General features: G+C 40.9%; 1 protein-coding gene and 1 long non-coding RNA gene across 3 annotated transcripts in view; one reads left to right on the top strand and one right to left on the bottom strand.

Annotated features, from left to right (window-relative positions):
- The window catches only part of ATP10B (ATPase phospholipid transporting 10B (putative)), a 204,224-nt gene that overhangs the window by 57,926 nt on the left and 121,843 nt on the right, over nt 1-24,455 (bottom strand). Inside the window, exons 1-3 of one of the 2 annotated variants that reach the window (XM_020809288.3) lie at nt 22,145-22,614; nt 5,268-5,472; nt 361-446 (exon numbers count right to left, since the gene is read on the bottom strand). In XM_020809288.3, coding sequence (XP_020664947.3) covers nt 361-446; nt 5,268-5,472; nt 22,145-22,614 — 761 coding nt within the window. Of the gene's footprint in view, nt 1-360; nt 447-5,267; nt 5,473-22,144; nt 22,615-24,455 lie in introns of those variants that run through there. The other variant, XM_020809289.3, reaches the window with a different exon arrangement.
- Nucleotides 5,470-23,114, top strand: LOC144586879 (uncharacterized). The gene is made up of 3 exons (XR_013541952.1): nt 5,470-9,734; nt 14,039-14,274; nt 22,527-23,114. It is a non-coding gene; the product is annotated as an uncharacterized LOC144586879 (long non-coding RNA).

The following is a 24,455-nucleotide window of genomic DNA, read 5'->3' as shown; positions in this document are numbered from 1 at the left end:
CTTTTCATTGCATCTTTAGGAAATGCATGAATGTAAGAATCTTAAAGCCTGGATTTTGGGATGGGGGTGGTGATCAGCATGCTGATTTTCTTAATGCACCCAAATCAGATGTCAGTTGTATAGATCCTTGTGTTGACTCTTACTAGCACAGGCACAATTGTCGTAGTGTGAGTGTGGGGAAGATGAAGAGAAGGATTAGTGTCCTTTACAATTGTCTAGAATACAGTATAGGCTTCTCATGTAGAGCATCTCCTGTTCAATCTTTGCTACCCCCAATTAGAAAGAGCCTATAAAAAAGAACATGTAACTGAACATGATAGACATACTGATTGTAGAATAATATAAATTATACTGTCTTACATGTAGCCTTTAAATCTGTTGAGATCGTTGTTGGGCTTTTCACAAACAATGATGTTTTGGAAAAATTCTGGCTCAAATTCAGTATTCTGGAAGAAATCAAAACCATACTGAGTTTTAGCATCAAAGTGACATATCTGAATACAAACTAGAATTATGTTTATGGGCCTTTTCACAATCTTTTCATTTGTTAGGAATTTATAGAAACACAGATGTGTGTCGTTGAAATGGATATAAAGGTGACCTGATCCAAGCATGGCTTAGCCTGTCTATTAAGCAACCCTGTGATGACATTTCTAGAGAGTTAGCTGTGTAGGTCTCTTATAACAAAACAAAACTTTCTCTGCCACCTTAAAGGCTAAAACAGTTACAGTAGTATAGGACAAACGTTTATGGTCACTGTCCGTCTTTAAAATACTACAGGGCACACTCTTGATTTTCTATGATAAATGTTTTTGCCATGTGATTGCAAATGATCAAGTTTTAGATTAGGTTTAGGAGTACCGTATTTTTTGCACCATAAGACGCACTTTTTCTCCCAAAAAAACTGGGGGGGAAAGTGCATGCGTCTTATGGAGCGAATACTGTCCCCTCCATGCCACCATCGCTGGTTTCCCAGGCCTCCGGAGGCCTCAGCAGGCCCCGTGGGGGCCTCCCCCAGGCACCATCACTGGCTTCCCAGGCCTCCGGAGGCCTCAGCAGGCCCCGTGGGGGCCTCCCCCAGGCACCATCGCTGGCTTCCCAGGCCTCCGGAGGCCTCAGCAGGCCCCGTGGGGGCCTCCCCCAGGCACCATTGCTGGCTTCCCAGGCCTCCGGAGGCCTCAGCAGGCCCCGTGGGGGCCTCCCCCAGGCACCATCGCTGGCTTCCCAGGCCTCCGGAGGCCTCAGCAGGCCCTGTGGGGAGTCCCCCACCACCACCATCGCTGGCTTCTGAGGACCTCCAGGAGGCTTTTGACTGGTAAGGTGCTGCTTTTTACTTTTTAAAAAATGTTCTGGGTGGGTTTTGGAGGGTAGATTTGGGCTGGGGGTATGTTTCTATGTTGCTTTGTGTTTTGGTGATTTTTTTTGCAGTCCCAGCATGGGACTTGCTCTGTTTATTTATTTTTACTTTATTTTTTGGTATTTAAAAATTAGTTGCTGCTTTTTACTTTTTAAAAAATGTTCTGGGTGGGTTTTGGAGGGTAGATTTGGGCTGGGGGTATGTTTCTATGTTGCTTTGTGTTTTGGTGATTTTTTTTGCAATCCCAGCATGGGACTTGCTCTGTTTATTTATTTTTACTTTATTTTTTGGTATTTAAAAATTAGTTGCTGCTTTTTACTTTTTAAAAAAATGTTCTGGGTGGGTTTTGGAGGGTAGATTTGGGCTGGGGGTATGTTTCTATGTTGCTTTGTGTTTTGGTGATTTTTTTGCAGTCCCAGCATGAGACTTGCTGCTCTGTTTATTTATTTTTACTTCATTTTTTGGTATTTAAAAATTAGTTGCTTCTTTTTACTTTTTAAAAAATGTTCTGGGTGGGTTTTGGAGGGTAGATTTGGGCTGGGGGGCATGTTTCTATGTTGCTTTGTTTTTTGGTGATTTTTTTTTTTTTGGCAGTCCCAGTGTGAGACTTGCTATGTTCATATATTTTTATTTTATTTTAATATTCAGTATTTAAAAATTAAGTGCGTCTTAACATCCGGTGCATCTTATGGAGCGAAAAATACGAGGTAATTTCTAAAAATAGCCCTATATTCAGATTTGTTCAAGTATTAGTGTAATTGTAGGTTCAGTTGTTTTCATCGTTAAGGATGATATGAAAGCAGAAAGTAATTGTAGTGAAGAATTCAAAATTATAAGTAATGAAATAACAGAGAAGGCAAAACATCCCATGACATTTGCTGTACATTTATTACCTGAATAAAATGCTTTACATAGTTGCTATGACCCATTAAAGATGCTCTATTCTGAATAGTAGGTTCAAATATGTGGCAAAGTGAAGAGCTAAAGTTGGTGGAAAAATCACAAACAATAAGATCCCCTTATCCATGAGGGATCAGTTCCACAATCTACCACGATACCATAAACTGTGGATATATGAACACTGTATATATAGTGTGAAAAGAAGAAAAGAAAACAACGTAAGCTGGGGCTTTATTTTTTATATATTTCAGTTTGTAAACAAAAATTACGTAAACTGAGGCGTTCTCAAACCGAGGTACTACTGTATATATATAATTTATGTAATTTTTGGTTTACGAACTGAAATCCATAAGAAATAAAGCCCCAGTTTATGTTGTTTTCTTTTCTTCTTTTCACACTACAAAAAGGTTTTCCCAGGGCGCACTGTGCCTATAGCGCCACCCCTTATGTAGTGCAATTTGTGTTTCAGTTTGCGAAATTTCTGTACTACATAATGTTGTGTAAAACGGATCCGTTTCCCAAACCGAGGTACTACTGTAGTATAAAAGGCAGGTGGATGATGACCACAAGAGGACACTCTTGTATGTTGTATATAGGGCTTTGGTAAACCATGAGAAAGTAAAACCAGCTATACTACTCCCATGGATATGGGGATCCTACCATACCCAATACAGGGGTGCCTCGCTAGACAGTTACCCCACATGGCAGTTTTTTCGCTAGACATTGACTCTTTGCGATCACTGTAGTGACTCACAAAACAGTGATTCGTATGGGGGAATTTCGCTGGACAATGTTTGGTCCCTGCTTCGCATACCGATTTTTTGCTAGACGACGATTTTGACAGCTCCCTCCGCAGTCGCGAAACAGGTGTTTTCGGGACCAAAGCTTCGCAAGACAGTGATTTAAACAGCTGATTGGCGGTTCGCAAAGCGGTTTTCCTATGGCCAATCCTCGCTAGACAACGACAATTCTTCCTCATTGGAATGCATTAAACAGGTTTCAATGCGTTCCAGTGGGGAAATGCTTTTCGCTAGACAATGTTTTGGCTAAACAGCGATTTCAGTGGAATGGATTACCATCGTCTAGCGAGGCACCACTGTATTTTAATAGGCTGGCTAGTGTGGTAACATGGAGTGAGTGATGGACTAGCTCTCAGGGGACTTCAGTTCAAATCTCTGCTGGGCTGTGGAAAATAACTGGGGGTGCCACTGGTAAAACCATTCCTTGAATATGTCAAATACCATGCCAACCCTATTAGGGTTACCAAAAGCATGTAAGGAGAACATTATTTTAAGATTACATCAATAGCTTCTTTTTATGTTTCTTGTATTTTAATTATGGTCCATGAAGATTTGGGATTTAATGGCAATTGCAGCAAATTCAGGGAAAGGCAAAACAAATCAGATCAGTCTCTTCTGTCTTATGTGGAATCCAAAACTCTCTTTTACTTTGTTGGCAATTGTGGTTCATAAGCCATGGGTATCTATTCCGGCTCCTTTTTTAAAAAACGATTTGCCTTAAACCTGAATTTTATATCATCTTTACCTGAGGGGTTTAGAGAACTCAAATCCTCATCTTATTTGGGACTTTTTACTAATGCAGGAAAGGTGTTCCCCCAGCCATGAACTTTGTTTTATCCTCCTAATGTTGCTCATTTAACTTCCTTTTTCTTTTATCTGACACTTATGATCGATATCTTTGGGAATCACTCAGGAGTGTGGGGAATATAATCTTCTAAAGTTAAACAGCCATGTGGGTTAGAGATTTATCTTCTGAAGATGGCACAATAGTGATAATTCAATGTATCATTTCTGAAAAAGAAACAAGATATGTAGTAACAAAGCAATATTGTGTATTTATACAGTGGACCCTTGACTTACAGACGGCTTGACTTACAGACTTTTTGAGTTACAGACTTCTCTGGCCGCAAAATTTAGGTTTGACTTGCAGCCTGAGAATTGACTTACAGACCAGAAAAAACCCAAAATGGAACAAAAATGGCCTGTTATGGGATTAATCGGTTTTCAATGCACTGTAGGTCAATGGAGACTTGACCTACAGACTTTTTGACTTGAGAACCACCTTCCAATACGGATTAAGTTCTCAAGTCAAGGCCCCACTGTATTTCTATCACAACTGCCAGTGACAGTCAATTTGCACCCAACACAATCTTTCAGTTTTAAATGTATCCTAATTTTCTACCCAGTTATAATGCGTAATAAATATGTACACAAAGTTTTAAGCGGTTGCAGTCAAAACTATGTTATACGTATATGGTTACGTATAACAATTAAAGAGGTGGTTCCATCATTGATTCAGGTTAGTTGAATGGATCTACAAAATGTTACTGCAGACTGGAATCAATCTCTTTATCTTCCCTTCTTTCTACTTTGAGACAACTTCCCTTCATTTGGGAAATTGTTTGTTTTTGGAAGCCTGGTTTGTTCCAGAAGTGTCAGCTCCATCTCTTTCCATGTCCTGAACAAGCCCAGTTCCTATGGGGCGTGCACAATTTGAACTCCTCTGCCACTAGCTGTCATGTCATACGGGGGAGTACCTTACCTCCTGTAGTGGAAAAAGAGACAAGGAGTGGAGATAGGGTGGAGAAATGGGGGGGCAGGAGAAGAAGGAGTGGGAGAGGTTCAAGAAGGAGGAGAAGAGATGTCTTATGATGTGGGAGTTGAAAGTGGAAGACTCTGGATTATATTCAAGGAAAAATGGGAAAAAAGGTGTGGAAACTTGGAATGAGTGATTCTGGATCTATGGGGGGAAAAGGGCTATTCTTCATCTCTCTCTGAGCTATACACCTTTGACTAAATCTAACTACAATCCTATGAAGAGACAGTAATATCAAATGCTTGCCCAGCTGGTGCCTTTTCTAGTTGGCCTAATAAAAGGATTGCCCCAGGGCGAAAACCAAAGCAATATGCGCAACTTCTTGCTCCTTGGGTGGTCCTTACAAAGGAGCAGCCAACAGATGAGTGGCCCAAGGACCTGCTTCTTGACCTACCATATTAGAGAATCCTTTAACTACTTGTCTTTGCTTAAGGTTGGTCTCCCCATCGAGATTGGCTGTCTCCAAGTGGCAGATCCCATTCTGTTCGGAGGAGTAGAGCAGCAGGAGGTCAGCAGGAATGATCTCATTGCACTGCAACTGCACAAAGTCTCCCACTCGCACATCTTTCCAGCACGTCTCGGTGTAGGTGCGTTTGTGCCTGTGTGCACAAAAAGAAGAATTACTGAAATTCTTTGATTCCCTCCAGTCAATACCTGATCTTTTTTCTTTCCTTATTTTTCCTTATTTATTTTTTACTCTATCTTCTGTCTTGTAATTGTTGGGAGATATTTTATGTAATGATTTTTGTGTTATTTTTTATTTGCTATTATGTTGTATTGGAAGCCGCCTAGAGTGGTCTTAGGACCAGATGGGCGGGGTACAAATAAAAACAAACAAACAAACAATAATAAGATCCTGTAACTGAGTGGCTAAGTCTAGGCCTATCAAGCAAGATTCAGAAAGAGGCCTTTCTTTTTCAGTACAGGGTGGTCAAAGCCAGAGAAGCTTTAAAAAATAAATTTAAAACATTTTTTTTCATATCCTGTTGTTTCCCTCCACACTTTATATTTATTTTACACATTGTGTTCAGGGTATTTTATCTCTCACTTTATAATTCTAGGAATGTAGAAAGAAATTTCCACCTCGAATCAAAGCATGAAGAACACAACACACTATGGTGTGATCAATAATATAAATATCAGCAGTGACAACAATAAAAAACTAAGTACATTTGTTTATTAAAAGGCTGAGCAAATACAACAGTTTTTACCTGGCTTCAACTCACTATAGAAGACAGCAGGTCAAGTAGTGCACCACTGCAAGGAAGCAAAAGTGTCCCTCAAAAGCAAAGTGTGCAGCTTATATACTGCCTCATAGTGCTTAAAGCAGTCTCTGGGCGGTTTACAATTTAATTATGCAGGCTGCATATTGTAAACCCCCCCCCCCCGAAAATTGGATACTCTATTTAATGATCTTGGAAGGATGGAAGGCTGAATCAACCTCAAGCTGGCTACTTGAGCCCACCGGAATTGAATCTAGGTCTTGAGCAGAATCTTGACTGCAGTACTGCACTTTAACCATTGTGCTATGAGGCTTCACGCCATAAAGCCAGATAATCTTTGCTTAGCTTCTGAAGGAAAAGTTATTTAGAAAAAATGACCTTGCATAGAACAGTTTTGTATGGTGCAGGCAATATTTTAGATATTTTGGTTTTAAATTGCATGGGGCTTTCTATATCAACAGCAACACTTTGAGCTGTGTTCGAAAGGCAGGAAGAAGTGTAATGTTCGCAAAATTGATCCCATATGAGTATCCCCAGTCAGAAATCTGGCTCTTGTGTTTTGCAGAAAAAGTCGTTTCTGAGTAGTCTTCAAGGGCATCCCCATGTACAGTGCATCGCAGTAGTCTGAGCCAGAGATGGGTAAGCCTCAGGCTTGACAGATCTATTTGGTTATCTTAGCTGAACAGCAAGGACCTTCAAAGCCTCATGTGGACAAATGGCTTCTGTTTCTCTTCATTTAGAATGAAGGCTCAGGGGTCCTCTGAACTATTGCTTAGAAACGCTATATTTTCCCCCAGCTAGGACTTCCAGAATATTGATCAGAATCACTGGAGGGCTTCTAGCAGTTATACGCCAAAATGACAAGTTTCCCAATCTCACTTTAGTTCAGAAATATTTTCAGTGCCAAAAATGATTTCAGTTATTTCATTCACAAAAAAATCATGTAGAGTTTTCTCTTCATGTTTTCCTCATCAGAGTGCCAGAAGACCAGCTTCAACCACTCACTCACTCACTCACTCACTCACTCACTCACTCACTCACTCACTCACTCACTCACTCACTCACTCACTCACTCACTCACTCACTCACTCACTCACTCACTCACTCACTCACTCACTCACTCACTCACTTTTTCTTTCTTTCTTTCTTTCTTTCTTTCTTTCTTTCTTTCTTTCTTTCTTTCTTTCTTTCTTCCTTCCTTCCTTCCTTCCTTCCTTCCTTCCTTCCTTCCTTCCTTCCTTCCTTCCTTCCTTCCTTCCTTCCTTCCTTCCTTCCTTCCTTCCTTCCTTCCTTCCTTCCTTCCTTCCTTCCTTCCTTCCTTCCTTCCTTCCTTTCTTTCATTTTAAAATAAAATAAATAAAAATTAAAAAAAATCTTTGATTTATATATCGCCTATCTGGCAGCCAAGACCACTCTGGGCGGTTTACAACTCTTAAGAAGAGACCATTTATTACTGATTAATGTCTAGGGAAGGTTTCTTGAGAAGTGACCTAAGACTACCACTTTCAAGATGGAGTGGGTGGGTGAAAGACATTAGATCAATAGAGGGCTCTGTTCAGGTGTTTGTCTGAGGCACTAAGTGGGTAGAAAGTCAGGTTGTCTGGCACTTGCTCTGATTCTTGAATCCATGAGCCTGTCCATCCTGCCCTTCAGTCCTCGATCTCCTTGCATTGAGCAAGGATTTCTGAAGGCTCTCTTTCTCTCTCTCTTTCTCAAGTACAGTATTCTTTTGAATATGAATGCAAGAGCATGAGATACTAAACGACTAAAAAAAAAAAAGAACAGAAAACTTTCATGGGTTAAATCCATTTCTTCAGGCTGTGCACACATATTTTAAGGATAGTGCAGCAAAACTGTAAATAACAGTAAAAAAAACCAAACAAACTCATGGCAGATGTTGGGGCCGGATCTCCTTCTAAGGGGTGAGTTCAAACCCTGACTGCAAACATCTCCTGGGGTGCGGTCTCAGGCGTGGAATTTTCCGACCCAGCTCTTCAAACAAAGGATTGACCATGAAATCTTGCTGTTTGTTTGATTTTTTTAGTGGTCTAATAAATGTATCATCTGCTGCAGCATGGCTTTTTTGTAATTTTTTAATTTGAACCTGAGTTTCTCTGATTGCCCCGAATACTGTAATCATATGCAAATGAACACAGGAAGAATGACCTTCCTATATCCCAGGCCAACATGAGGAAGTTAGGGATTAAGGAAGCAGCAGTCAACAGGGGAGGTGGGGTGAAGGGATGTGAGGGACACAGCCACCATACATGGCCTACTTCTTCTACCTACTTAGAGATGTTTCCTGAAAACACCAGGACAGGCCCATAAAGACTGGATCATGTTTACTTGGTAAACTTTTATAATGGAGTAGAGCAGGCCTTTCAGCCAAGGTTTTAATTTTTTGGTCCACCTCTAGATACTCTATTTCCTTGGCCTTGGTGTATATAATAAGAATAAGAACCAGCCATCTTGACCAAGAAACAAAGTCCAAAAATCCAAATTCCGTATCTGTTGTCCCAGCTGTGATGAAGGAGAAACCACATACTCAAACATGACGGTCTCGGGTGATCTGCTGCTATTTTCAAATTGTTGAATCTCTTAGTACAAGGCGTAACTGGAATGGCCATCTTGAACAGACTAAATTGAAAACCACCAATGTTTCGCAAATTGTTTTGTTTTGCTTTGCTAGAATTGAAGTGTGGAGGGATGGCTGAGGGTCCCAAAATCAAACTGTGCTTTTTATTTCTCATCTCTTTCTATTTTCAGCCGTGTATTTTTCATTATTAGCTAACTTTTTCCCTTCAAGTTTCTGTATTCTTTGCCTGTTCATGTTCTCTGTCACTAAATTGGGAATGCGTAACAGGAAATAAATTAAACTGAGTAATGGCAGACTTGGTGGCTGTCACTTGCACACCCACCAAAAAGGGGTAGGTGGTGCAGGATCGATACTTTAATCATGGATATGGATGGGCAATAAAGTATGTATTTGCTGGAGGAAGAAATCTATGATGAGAGATTGTACACGTTTTAAGAGAGGGGATTAAAACATCAAATGGTTTTGATAAATGGGAGAGTTAGCCAACCATCAATACAATGAAGAGAAATGCAAAGTACTGCACCTACGGAGGAAAAATATTTCAACTTTTTTCAGCATGCTTGTGTCTGATGGAATAAAAACAACCAAGAATCTTAATATTTTTCAAGTCTAGGCAGCTGGATAAGGTAGTGCATCTTGGTATGGATGGATTTTACATGCTCTTGCTTTTTACAATAATTTTGATAAGGAATTACTGAAATTTCTATATGGGATAAACATGTACAGTTGTGCACACAATGGATTTATCACTTATGTCAAAGAGACCTTACTAAAGGTAGCCAATATGTTTCTCCACAGAGTGCTCTTTAACAACCGGGTGTGCAAGACACTGGCACAGAGCACACAGAGTGAAGATATTATTTGTGTATACTGGTATCCAGATGTTTGTCAACTGGATATTCCTTTCTGGCCCCTCCACGGAGTATTTAAACAAGATAATAAAGACTATTTTTGCACACATTCCACAGATATTTCTGAGAGCCAGCACATGTCCATGCTGGTGTGGGGATCAGATTTCAACCAGGAGATCCACTGCAGGAAGGTATTGAAATGTTTATGACAAATATTATAGAAATTCTACCGTGCAGTTCTGCTTTGGTTGGGGTACATATGAGCTGCATTCTTTATCCAGTTGTTGCAGGATCTTGGTATGTGAAAAGTGGGAGCCTATTTCCACCCAGCTTCATCCTTTTTGGCACCTAGTCTGCACCACTGGGAAAACAAGTCCTCTGTCATTAAAAGAGGGGGATCTTTTATTAGAACTGGTATACATGGCTGGGATCCTGCAGATCCCTTCTGGATTTGCTTTTCCTGGGAAATTCAGCATATAGCTGTGGGTTCTAGGGAAGACAGGAACATTTTGCTAGATAAGAACTTCAGGGCAAGGCACATCCCCTTAAGCTCTGGGTCCAATATGTTCAGTTTGGCCTCTCCAACCTGCCTGAAATGATGCACACCTACAACAAAGTGCTGTAGTACTGATACCCTTCCATCTTCCTGTACTATGTTATCAGAAGCCCTTTAATGATTTGGCTCACATAAAAGAGATGTCTCTCTGTGTGTAATACAAGTACAACCAGTCATTCTTTGTCTGTAGAAAATTCTCCATGGTGAAAGACCATTTTCTTTGACCCAGTTTATCCAAAGTGTTGGAGGCAGTGGGTGTGGCATAGTCAATGATTAAAGAGAAAACGGTACATTACTTCCTCCTGAAGTTTTGCCTGGAAAAAGTAAGAGGCTATTTCACTGATAAATGAAACAGCTATTTCAGTTCATTACTTGGAGTGATTTGAATGTCACAGCATGTCTGGTGTACGATCATTATGTGAGGCATTTATTCCCATTAGGGCTGAGCCCTGGCCAGTGTAAAACCTGGTGTGAAGAGCTGTTTAGACCAGATCAAGGGATCAGAGCAGTAAAGAGACACTTCGTTCAGAAGCCGCTCACAGCAGACTAGGAGGACCTGCCACACACTTTGAGAGGCACGAGTGCACGAATCAGCCGCAAGTTCAGAAAGCAAAAGAGTCTCCTATGCTGGGTATACCCCTGGTGGACAAGTCCATGTTTTAAGACAAATGTGAGGAGAACATGCTTACAATAATGCTTGCATTTTAAAATAAGAACACTTCATCAATGGAACTGACCGGGTGATTATGCCCTGCCCTTTTAAAACAACAAGCTACTATTTCTGCATGCTGCCAATTTGATTCCAACTAGAAATTTCTAAAACAGGCATCTGTTTGGAAGGCTTGAAGATAGAGGTCTGGTGTAAGATGGCACCGTCTGCAGTTGAACTTTGTGACTCTGAAGCCATAACATTGTGGTGCTTTCTGCCACCTCTGGTTCCAATGACATATAAACTTCAGCTAGTTCAAAATGCGGCAGTCAGACTATTGAATGGGCCTGGTTATAGGGAGCATATATAAAATCCTTGCTCTAACAGCTCCTTAGGCTATCAGTCTATTTTTGGTCCCAGTTCAAAGTGATGGCGGTTACTTATAAAGACTTCTATGGCTTGGATCCAGACTATCTGAAGGATCAGGTCTCACCAGAGGAGCCTTCTCAGTTTTTAAGATCTTCAGAGGAGACCCTCCTCTCAGTCCCATTGCCAAGTACAGTATGTGTGTTGAGACCACAAGAGAACCCTTCCTATGGCAGCTGTCAGAGGGTGGAATGCTGTCCCTCACACGTTAGGTTAGGTTGGCCCTCACACGCCAGTCCTTCTGCTGGCAGCTGAAGATCCACCTTTTCAGAAAGGCTTTTAATAACTGAGCCCCGCATGCTGGTTTTCGGCTTAGTAAGTTTGGTTTTTAAGTTGAACTTCTTTAAGCGATTTAATGTATTTTTAATTATTATGGTATAATTCCTTTTTAAATACATCACTTAGTATTGTGTTTTTAATTCTACTTGTTTCAAATTTGTGAGCTGCCTTGAGTTCCCCTCACTGGAAGAGCGGCCTACGGATGATATGAAATAAATAAAATAAAATAAATAACCATATGATTATATACAGTAGACAATTTGTGAGATCTGCTGTCAGGAAGACATTGTAAATTTCATTTGCAGTCTCTGTGGTAGGAAATGCGGAAATGAAATAATTCTGATAAACTAGTTCATTTATAATTGGGAATCCAAAAATTAGTTGCACTGAAATAAATTAAATTAAATTACACAGGGCATAAATTTGCTTGACAGTGTTGAAATTAGTACCAGATATATATATGTGTGTATGTAGGGGGTCACTCTGGTGAAATAAATTTTCAGGTTTTTTTTTAAAGTTCTGACTCCACTAGCAACCCAGGCCTAGAGGATACAGAAAATATCTCAGCTTTCAACCACTTAAAAAAAAGTGAGAAGGGAGATGATGTTTTAGCCAATACCATTGTAATGTAAATCAAATTATTTACTGCTTTTGCGGATTTATAATGGTTTGTTGTATCATCAATGAGAATTAGCTTTCAAACAAATTGGATCACAAGAGTGCAGATGCTTGGATGTGACCCTTATTACCATGTCATAGCAAAATTCTCAAATCTAAGTTATAGTAGGGGTACACAATACAGTACTTTTATCAATCTTTTTGTGACTAATGGAGAGACCAGAGAAGATTTCCTGATTCCTTGCTGTGCTTCTTTGTGTTTATTGCATTTGTTGTGCTTATCTTATCCGCAGCAATAAATATAGTTTCCTGTAAGATTCCTTAAATCCTTGAAGACAGATTATATATGCAGCCGTTCATGACTATTGTGTGCTGATAATGGCAGCAATATAGAGGGAGTTACACAATTACTTAGTAGCAATTATAATATGGCTTTTCAGCGCCAGGCAAAGACCTTTCTGTTCAGCCAGCGTTTTAATTAAACAATATTCCCTAGCTGGCCATATGAGCAGCAGGACTTATTAATTTTAATGTTTTAAGAATTATTTTAATATATGCTATTTTATATTGTCTTTTAAAATGTTTTTAATGTTTTAAAGTTTTAATGCTGTATGCTGCCCAGAAGCCACTGGCAATGGTGCGGCTAAAAATATTGTAAATGAATGAATGAATGAATGAATGAATGAATGAATGAATGAATGAATGAATGAATGAATGAATAAATAAATAAATAAATAAATAAATAAATAAGTGGAACCAGCAACATTATATTACAGTGTATACCTATTCTGCAAAAGGGACATTTTTCTTCAGGTTGCCAAACAGCTAGACAGCCGTGCCCTCCTGCAGATATTATGTGCTGTCAGAGGTTCATGAAAGTGAGTTTCCCCACTTGGTTTCCCCTTATTAACCAAACTGTTACTGAGTTTTTGTACTGGTATAGTGCAGCAGGCCTAAATCTCAATGATGAGTTGTGTAAGTTACAAATTTAGGGTAGGCATTTACTGTTGCATGCCTGTTCACATGACTTAAAAGATAAGGTAAAGGTTCCCGTTGACATTGACAGTCCAGTCGTGTCCAACTCTAGGGCACAGTGCTCATCCCTGTCTCCAAGTTGTAGAGCCAGCGTTTGTCCAAAGACAGTTTCCGTGGTCACATGGCCGGCGTGACTAGACACGGAATGCTGTTACCTTCCCACCATGGTGGTACCTATTTATCTACTCGCATTTACATGCTTTCAAACTGCTAGGTTGGCAAGAGCTGGGACAAGTGATGGGAGCTCACTCCGTCGTTCACATGACTTAGCATACAGTATTTTTAAAATTTTTTTACACTAATTGCTTAAATTAACAGCAGGAGAAAGGTGGAGTAAAATGAATGAATGAATGAATGAACGAACGAACGAACGAACGAACGAATGAACAAATGAACGAATGAATGGCAATTGTGTCATGCTGGCCAGTGTAACAAATAGAATTTTGTCCTTAAACCCTCCCACCTACCCAAACACAGCTACCCACCTGCTCTTTGCAGTTAAAAGCAGTAGTGACATTGGAGGAGGGTGAAAGAGTGAACACTAGAAATCATGACCCTGTCTCTTTGGAATAAACGTTCAACAGAGATTTGACAAGCTCCTTCCTTCTAAGCCTTTAAGAAACAGCTTTTAAAAGTGCCTTTGACTAATATTGACCTGGGATTTTTAAATGTTTATTTTATTTAAAGTTGGGTTTGCTTGTGGTAGGTGACTAATCAATTTGTTGATTTAAATTGCATGTTTGTTTTATTTTGGGTTTAATTTGATTGAATTTACAGTTATAAACCTCCCAGAGAGTGCTATGTACTATGGGACAGCATACAAGCTACTGTAGCTAGCTAACTAACTAACTAACCAGCAAGCAACAGATCCTGGAGGCCACTGAATAGGCCTACTGTTTTTCACATTCTTCTCTCCTTTCTTTTCTTTTCAGCGTACATGTCTTGTGAGACCTTCAAGTATATTGAGGCCACCTAAGCTTCCTATTAGAAGGAACAACGCCAAGACACGGGATTGACGGAACGTGCTGTACAGTATTGTTATCATGAACTATATATAACAAACTGGCTTAAAATTATGAAAAGAAAACCAAAGTGGAATTATCGAACTTTGTGCCACTGACAAAATCGTATCACATGGTAAGCTATCCTACCGGGGACCAAACATTTTGTAAGTACATATCATCAATGGTAAGAATTTCTATTTCTTTGTTTGAAGTGTAATGTGATCTTCTAATTGTTATTATATATTGTCAAATTGCTTCTGACTTCTGATGTCCCCATGAATTACTGACCTCCCAAAGGTATTATCATTTACAGCTTTGGTAACATCTTAAAAATGAAAAGGTGTGTCTTCCTTTATTAAGTCCACCAGTTTCATGCCTTCAACCTTACCTAGCATTAGTGTGCTTTCCAGTGCACTAATGTCTTTTAATATGTCCAAAACCTCAGCTTAACAATTTTTGCTTCTAGAGAGAGGTGCATGGCTTTGTTGCAAAATTATGGGCATCACTTTACTTGCATTGGCCATTGAATGGTCCTATGGTATTTTACTCTTTGATATGTGGGGTGATATGATAGCACTTTCCAGATATTTGAAAGGCTGTCATACAAAGGAGGGGCAATATCTATTCTTGATCATCCCAGACTGCAGGACATGCAACAATAGGCAAAGGAAGCCAGATTTCAGTTAAATATAAGGAAAAAAATGTCCTAACTGTTAGAGCAGTACAACAGTGGAACCAGTTACCTCGGGAGTTGGTGAGTGCTCCAACACTGGAGGCATTCAAGAAAAAGATAATCACCTGGCAGATATGCTTTGATTGTATTCCTGCTTTGAGCAAGGGGTTGGACTTGATAGCCTTGTACGGTCCTTCCAACTTCACTTTTCTATGATTCTATATCTGCTTGCTTTGGAATTGAAATATATATTGAATGTATATTGAATGTCTCAGTTCTGCAAGCCACAGCTTTGTTTTCCATATTTGTTGGCGTATTCTGATTAGAACTTTTGTAGATTCAATCTCTGTAACTTTAAATAGGTCTATTGGTACCCCATTTACTCTTGGTGAACTAAACTAAACTAAACACGTCTGGCTTACAATTCTGAAAAATACAGCCTGCAAAAGGTTACCGAACTATACCCAGCCACAAGGGCCAGGGGGCCAGGTATCATTGCACAAGAAAGACCAGATACCCATCAATCACAGTGACAGATAATCTCCCCCCCCCATCACAACAAAAACATGTTGATCTCCTAGAAAAAAAGACAAAAGCTGTTCCCACAGGTATAAATACTCCACTATGCAACAAACAGCAACAGAGCATGGACAGAGTTCCTATTCCAGTCCTCTGAAGATGCCGGCCACAGAGACTGGCGAAACGTCAGGAATAACCTTCAGAACATGGCCAAAGAGCCCAAAAAAACCCCACAACAACCATTAGATCCGGGCCGGATCAACTTCCCCCAGAGTGTTTCTACTCAGACTTTTCTGGCTCCTGTTGGGATCTTCTATTTTTTTGGTAGTATTGCTCCATTTGAGTTTGTTTCCAGTGCATGAGGCTGCTGAAAAAGAACCAATGCAAGCCTTCCTCTTTGAATTTGCATGTGGGAGGGTTTAGTTTCCCAATGTCCTGAAGTGGCTCTCTTCTTAAGCCACTTCACAATACTGTCAAATTGACGGCAGGTTGGCATGGGCCAGACAGGGTTGCTTGAGGTTCATATACCATTTGGATCTGAGGATCACACAAAATGGCATACTGGACCCCCACACAACTCTTTTTAGCTCACTCCAAAGAAACCATGTATACAAAGCCTGTCCACTTTTCTTCTGTTCACTCATTCACTTGTATGCACACAATGCACACTTTGTCAGTTGTTCCATACTGACTCCAAATTTTTCTATGTGCCTTTTAGATTAGCAACCACCACCGCCTCACAAACATCCAGTTCTTCAAGGCCCTCATTTCTATTACCACAAAAATCATACACGCATTGCAAGATTTGAAAAGCACACCCAGACAGGATGCGGCAGCATAGCCTCAGGCTACAGCTACATAACACATAGCGTTAACCACTTTTCACAAATATGCCCCATAATAAGGCACATGGTGTATATTCATAAACTATTTTGGTACTTATAGTGGACATGTAATTTGCATTTCATGTTATGCCTTTCTGAAAGAGAAGGACATTGCCTTGAAGAAACAGTGTTTCAAGACAACAACGAAAACCATATTAAATAAAATCATTTCCTTATTGCAGTTATAAACCCTAGGACAGACTGTGCTATATGGTTTAGTCATCAAGCAAGAACAGCTTTGTTGGGGACAAGCTCTCAGCTCAGGAGGCATTTTGTAAAGATTTAATAGATGGTGAGAGATAGAAGAAACTTTCACACGGAGATGTCCTTCTGTCGTAGTTGCTGCATCAAAGCTACCAAACCCCCTCCAGGTTCACGTTGCGTAGTCCCCTTCCTTCCTTCCTTCCTTCCTTCCTTCCTTCCTTCCTTCCTTCCTTCCTTCCTTCCTTCCTTCCTTCCTTCCTTCCTTCCTTCCTTCCTTCCTTCCTTCCTTCCTTCCTTCCTTCCTTCCTTCCTTCCTTCCTTCCTCCCTCCCTCCCTCCCTCCCTCCCTCCCTCCCTCCCTGGCACTGATGCCATTTTGCCATGCAGTGATCAAAGGTCAGAGTATGTTCTTTGGTTTTCACTGCTGTATAAACATAATGACCTGACAAATCCAAATAACAGATGACCAAGAACAAATGAGAGCCAGACCCATTTGTCCAATAAAATAGGCCAGCATAGTGAAAGACAAAGTCTGCATCATTCTCCTATAGGTAAAGGTTCCTCTTGACATTTAGTCCAGTCATGTCTGACTCTAGGGCGCAGTGCTCATCCCCGTCTCCAAGCCATAGAGCCAGCGTTTGTCCGTAGAGAGTTTCCGTGGTCACGTGGCCAGCGTGACTAGACACGGAATGCCATTACCTTCCCACCGAGGTGGTACCTATTTATCTACTTGCATTTACATGCTATCAAACTGCTAGGTTGGCAGGGTTCTCCTTTAAGGATGGGGCAAAGCCTTGAGAAAGTGCAAATCCAGGAAACAAAAGTTTAGAAGAGAGGAATATTATCCATAAAAGGCTGTGGTGCCAGGGAAAGACCCTTATCTAAAATGCAAAGTCTAAAATACAAGGGGAAAAAACATGAAAGGAAATGAAAGGCAGGGAGAACATAAAAAGATTTAGAATAAATATGTGGTCAATAATCCAGTTTTTTAATGGAAATTGCTGACCTCAATAGCCATTACCATAAACCTCAAAGTCCCCTGTACAACTCTGTGGTCTTTTACATATCTTCCCAGCTGAGTGAGTGGAATATGTTTTTTTTTTCAGCCACAACAGCACCAGGGCACAGCTGCAGAGGCTCCAACCATAGAATCATGCTGCCTCGTTGTCCCTGGAAGAAACCACACTCTTGACCCTGCCCTGCCCACTGACTGGGTTATTTAAATGTTATCCCAACCAAGATAGAAGAAACATAGAGTCAATGTGCCCGGGACCCTGGATTACTCTGTGTCCTTCTATCTGTCCAACACAGTTTTCTGAAGGTCCAAGACACTTGTGATCATGGCAGGTATCTATGAGGCAAGGTGAAAAGGGGACCTAATGGAAAGTGCCAAGAAGACTGGAAGCTGCTTGAAGCCCTCTACCATTCTAAGGCTCTGCTTGGAGGTGATTATCCTCCTTTCTGTGGCCCCTGGCTTGGTGGCATTGTGCAGTTACTGCTGACCAGTAACATTTTTAATAATTATTATTATTTCTTTTAAATATTCAAATAATATACTGTTTTTATCTTTTAATATTGTGCTTTTAGTGACGTAAGCTGCTGTGAGTCCTTTTTAGGGGAAAGACAGGGTAAAAATATTTTTAATAAATAAATAAAAAGAGCCTTATTCCTCGGCCAGTGATCTTGTAGTCTCTAGACTGTGTTGGCTCAGCCTCCTCTCACTCTAAACTTGATTCCCGGGCCACAACACAGACTTCAATGAGAGAAGTTATGAATGTTCCTCTCCACTGCAGAAAAGGCCACAGTTCCTCCCTTCTCTTGCAAGGAAATGAATCAGGGAATCTTTCATTAATTAATAGAAAGCATCAGTTCAGGCATGCGCAATAATGAGCCAGTAGCTGAGGGTGATTCATTCCGGTGAGGTAACCTAAATCGAAACAATATTTCCCTATATATGGGACAAATTTCAGATGCAACGTTCCTTAATCCTTTAGTCATTCCAGCAAAAGGAGAACCATGTTTCTGTATGAGCTGGCAAGACAAGGTCCTAATATTTTTCAATGGGATTCTGATAGAATGCTAATAGATTTTGGCACAAATGATAGCAGAGGACCAAAATAGAGGTTATAGTTTTTGCTCTCATATCTTCTGCCTGCTTCAGTCATATACTCACTTCACTGAAACTGTAGTTGGTCACTATGCTCATTTTGACTCTCTCCCCCCCCCCCGACTGTTGTTACCATAAACCAGAATTGGAGAACAAGTTAAGCCATGTCTTTAAATTCTGCTAGAGAGGCAAATTATTGTTTGCACGAACTATCATTCATCAAATATGGATGCAATGATGAACTATAGTTACAGTAAATCAAAGCAAAGAGTGCTGCTTATATAGTGCTTAAAGCTCTCTCTGGATGGTTTACAATTTAAATATGTGGGCTATACATTGTCTCCCCAGTGGGCTGGGTACTCAGTTACTAGCCTTGGAAGGTTGAGTCAACCTTGAGCCAGCTACCTGAGCATGTCGGGACTGAACTCATGACCAGAGTTTTCACTACAGTCCTACAATTTAGCCACTGCACCACAAGACTCAAGTAGAAGGAAGGAAGTTGCTGTAGGTAATACTGAAATTATGGCCTTGGTGGCTGAATCATAGCTTCTCTGTGATACGTAAATCAGGGCAATGATTCCACATAGATTTTCTTTAGAACACATCATACAGTATGAATAACTTGTTTTTAGACAACAGCCTGAAAAACTCACTACCTGGACTATGACTTCCACAGTCACTCAGCTAACATGGCAATGGCCCATGTTGCTGAAAAACTCTGGGAAGCAGACTGTAAAAAGGTAACTTTTCTAAATTACGCTTTAGATCAGGGGTGTCCAACCTTTCACCTTCCCTGGGCCACATTAGAAGATGAAAATTTGGTTTGGGCCGCACATACATTTGGTTTGGGCTGCATGGGGGGGCAGCCCTAGCCGTCCTCCGCAGCCCTGCTCCAAGCGCGCTTACCTGCAGCTGCGATCTCAGACAGCAGAGGCTGCCAGCTTTGATTCCGGCGGCTATTGACGGGATCCACCTATTGACGGAGACGGTGCAATGCAGTCACACAGCCCCCGTCCCCTCCCGTCCTGCTCCTTCCTTCCCTCTCTCCCCCTCTACTGTTGTGACATGCCCTGGCCACATTGTGGCCGCAAGCGACGGCAGTGTAACTTGAAACTTTGGAATTTCTTTTAAAATAAAAAATTGCACTGGGCCGCATTATGAGCTGACCTGGGCCACATGCGGCTCTCGGGCCGCGAGTTGGACAAGCCTGCTTTAGATAAAGAACTCCGAAAGTAAAAGATGCAAATGGATCCTATGTGGTTTATAACAATACCGAGAAAATAGAAACAAAAACAGCCCATTTAATTAGCAGGACTAGTTTACAGGCACTTGGGACCAAAGCTTTGACAACAGTTCTTTCCCTTTTTACCAAAAATAGAGATGCAGGCACATAAAATGTGACCAGGCACATAAAATGTGCACAGGTTGTGCTCACAGCTAGAAAGACACTAGAGATGGAGACATTTGTATTCATAAATGAATACGAATATCCCTGTCCCAGCTGCAACCAATGTGGGTCCGTCTACTTGAGCGCCACTGTGCCACGAGTGTCTTGCACTTTCCACCAGTTGCTGAAGTAGCTCCACTGTCTCCCTGCTCAGCTGGACACTCCAGGCAAGGGGGCAGGAGGATGAATCTCTTTGCATGGCTGCCGAGTGGCCAACCGAGCAGGGAGATGGTGGAGCTACTTCTGTGATTGGTGGGAAGAACGGGATGCTGGCAGTGCAGTGACACACGAGTGGACAGGACAGTTCCAAGGGCCAGACCCACATTAGTTACAGCTGGGATGGGGATATTCGTATTCGTGTATGAATACGAATATTCTCGTCTCTAAAAGGCATAGAAAAGGTCAACTAAAATGATTAAAGCATGTCCACTGTTAGAAAAGCTTAGAATGCTTGAGATTCTTTAGCAAGAAGAAAACCAAGCAAAGGAAACATGAATTGTGGAGTTACAGATGTTACAGCTGATGTGGAGAATGTAGAAAGCTGGTTTTTACCCCCAAAATGTAGAAAGTGGTATAGTCGCCCAATGAACCTACCTGGTGGCCAAAATCCTGTTGCACAGCTCTGCCTGTGCAATAGGAATGATGTCACAATCAACAGCAGGTTGCCACTGATTCAGTTCTGAAGTTGCCACTGATTAAAGTCTTTTTCAATATTGGGGGGGGGGGAGGAACGACACATAGTTTGCATGCAATGAAACAAAGTCACATATACCCCAACAATGAAAAAGAAAGTCTTTAATCAACAGCCATAAGCTGTTGATGATTACATCATTATTTTTGGAAGTGGAACCTGCCTAACATGAGTTCAGCCAGCAGAAGATTCAGCGCAGATAGAAGGACGTGCCTCTTCATGGAACCCATAGTTTAAGTTAAGCTACAAGATTTGCATCCACAGAGATAGCCACTAACTTAACAGGCTTTAAAGGAGGATGGACAATATGTTCACCAGTGGCTACTACTAGCTATGAAGTCTGTATCTTCTTCTAGAATGACAAGCAATATGATCCTTCTGAAGCAGGCTTGGGGAAACAGCAGCAGGAAAGGGATGCCACCCTCGAATCCTAATGGTAGGTTGCTCATAGGTATCTGGCTGCCCAGTGTGGGAAACAGGATGGACTTGATAACCAAACATTTCCTCACAAAGAAATATTTTTTTAGAAGAAGAGATTGAGAATGAAGGATTGAAGTTAGTGTGGGCACAAATTTTAGGAAAAAGAATAAATGGTGAAGAATGGATGAAGATGTGGAAAATGAGGGTTTTACCATTTATGTCAGTGAGAAAAGAAAATTTTTAAACTAAGTTTAAGATGGTATTTGACACCGATAAAGTTGAATAAAATTAATTCTAAGTATCTGAATATGTGTTGGAAATGTGAGAAGGAAATTGGTACATACTTTCATATGTGGTGGGAATGTGAAAAGTACAAAGATTTTGGAAATTAATTTTTAAGGAATTAACTGATATATGTGAAAGGGATATAGAATTTAATCCTGATATAGCTTTGTTATCAATATTTGTAAATGTGGAATATGATATGATATGACTAGAGAGTTGATTTCCAATTTATTAACAGCAACCAGATTAATAATAGCCAGGAATTGGAAATCAAAACTTGAATTTCAAATGGAAGAATGCTATAATGAAATATGGAACATTGCTATAAATGATAAATTAATTAGTAATTTAAAGGTTTAGAAAGGAGAGATAAAAAAATAATAATTTTATGATATATGGGGCAGATTTATTGAATATGATGCTAACAAGAGGAAAAGGGAAAGTTCCAAATCGGGAATCAATGCAGTTCTGGAGAAAAGGACAATAAAGGAAGAAAAAGAATAAAGACAATGGAAGAAAAAGACTACTGCAAGAGATCCCGACTAGGGTAGTGAGGAACACAATTGATTAGTATTTTGGTTTATGTATTTTATGTTGTGGTTTATAATAATAATATATATATTTTTAAAAAATAAAAAACAGAACAATAAATATTTGCCTGCCTGGACATATTTATATATTTGTTCAAGCAAAAAGCAAAGGTGCATTTCATATATTATAATTTAAGGTTTAACGAAGTTTCTTTGGGACCCCCCCCCTCAAATTCAACAAGTTATGTACTTGCTATATAAAACCCCTTATTTACCTGCTATATACAAGGCAACCCATGCTATTGATCTTCCGGTCCAGATGGAATCTCCGAAAGTCTTCCCAGGCATCTTTAATAGCTGTGATGGCCATTATAACACAGACTGGGATGGCAGAGATCCCTGGCTCAAAGGCGTTGACCACAGGCACAAAGTTGAGTGCTACGATGGCCACAAAATAGAAATTGGCAAAGCGATGGAATTGTTCAAAGAGGTTCTTAGGGATGAAAGACAGAAGGGTATATTTTGTGGTCTTGATTTTGTTCCCCTCATAATGTCTGTTTGGGTTTTCTTTCCACTTGCCGCCTTCAAAGGGCAAGTTAGAAACAATAACTCTTTTGGCTTCATCTTTCTTCTTTCGTGTCTTCCTTCTCCTCACAGGTTCATCGTCCTCGGTATCTGAAGAAACACTCTGGCAGCACAGTCTTCGGAACTGAAGTATGTCCCACAGGAATTTTGTTGAGCACATTTCCTTCACATCTTCCTGCCCCTTAAAATTTACAGTTTGCTCCACAGAGTTTAGAAATTAAGGGTTAAGTCCTCCAACTGAGTTGCTGTACAATGAAGTGGTGAAGTGCTGACTGAATTGAACTAAATTAATTGCTTTCACTTGTGTTTCGTCAACACCTGCTGGAACACAAAGGGCTGACAGGCACACACACACTCCTATAAACCGGTTTTCCTGTGAGAGTGAGGAATCCCGGGTCCTAGTGCTTGCTCTTTGTAGTAATAACCAAGACAATTGTTCCTTAGATATACAACTACAGTACACAGCAAGTTTCTAAATGTCACAATGAAAACAGTTGGTGTTTGTCAGTTACTTGGGTCTTGCAGGTAGGTCCTAATGTGTTATATTATAATTAGAATTGTAACACTAGTATAATACAGCTATATGCAAGGCTACTTATGTAAACTCTATATGATCTCCTCCACATCAACATTCAAACTTCTATGCAGATAAAATAAAAACAGAGTAGCAATCAGTGTTACTCATACAAAGAAAGCATATTTGCATTGTCATTGTCATTGTTGTCATCATAGTCCTCCTCCTCCTCCTCCTCCTCCTCCTCCTCCTCCTCCTCATTATTATTATTATTATTATTAGTAGGCATCCTTCAGTCTCGAAAGACTATGGTATCGTGCTCTGTATGGAGGACTTGGAACAGCGTCTAGTGTGGCTGAGGAGGCCAATTCGAGAGTGACAATCCCTTCCACACTGGAGACAAATCCAATCTGTCCCCTGTCCAGCTCCCTGGTTTTGCTTCCTTTGTGACTTCCTCTTTGCCTCAGCCTGCTGGACAAGGGTCTCTTCAAATTGGGAGAGGCCGTGATGTACTGCCTGCCTCCAGGCTGAACGATCAGATGTCAGAGTTTCCCATCTGTTGAGGTCTATTCCTAAGGCCTTCAGATCCCGCTTGCAGATGTCCTTGTATCGCAGCTGTGGTCTCCCTCTGGGGCGATTTCCCTGCACTAATTCTCCATATAGGAGATCCTTTGGAATCCGACCATCAGCCATTCTCACAACGTGCCCAAGCCAGCGTAGACGTCGCTGTTTCAGTAATGTATGCATGCTGAAAATTCCAGCTCGTTCTAGGACTACTCTATTTGGAACTCTGTCCTGCCAGGTGATACCAAAAATCCGTCGTAGGCAACGCATATGGAAGGTGTTCAGCTTCCTCTCCTGCCGGGCACAAAGTGTCCAGGACTCGCTGCAGTACAGGAGTGTGCTCAGGACACAGGCTCTATAGACCTGGATCTTGGTATGTGTTGTCAGTTTCTTATTGAGCCATACTCTCTTTGTGAGTCTAGAGAACATGGTGGCTGCTTTCCCAATGCGTTTATCCAGCTCGACATCTAGAGAGAGGGTGTCAGAGATGGTTGAGCCAAGGTACACAAAGTCATGAACAACCTCCAATTCTTGTGTGGAGATGGTAATAGAGGGAGGCGAGTCCACACCCTGGCCCATGACTTGTGTTTTCTTCAGGCTGATTGTTAGTCCAAAGTCTTGGCAGGCCTTGCTGAAACGGTTCATGAGTTGTTGGAGGTCTTCAGCAGAGTGGGCAACGATGGCTGCATCGTCTGCAAAGAGGAAGTCCCTCATGCATTTCAGTTGGACTTTGGTCTTCGCTCTCAATCTAGAGAGATTAAAGAGCTTTCCATCTGATCTAGTCCGGAGATAGACACCTTCTGTTGCAGTTCCAAAGGCATGCTTCAGCATGACAGCAAAAAAGATCCCAAAAAGTGTTGGTGCGAGGACACAGCCCTGTTTCACTCCACTTCGGATGTCAAAGGGATCTGATGTTGAGCCGT

This window comes from Pogona vitticeps, chromosome 2 (assembly GCF_051106095.1).
Source record: "Pogona vitticeps strain Pit_001003342236 chromosome 2, PviZW2.1, whole genome shotgun sequence".
NCBI lineage: Eukaryota > Metazoa > Chordata > Lepidosauria > Squamata > Agamidae > Pogona > Pogona vitticeps.
The sequence above is the reverse complement of the archived record's forward strand: the minus strand, read 5'-3'. Positions and strand labels throughout refer to the sequence as shown.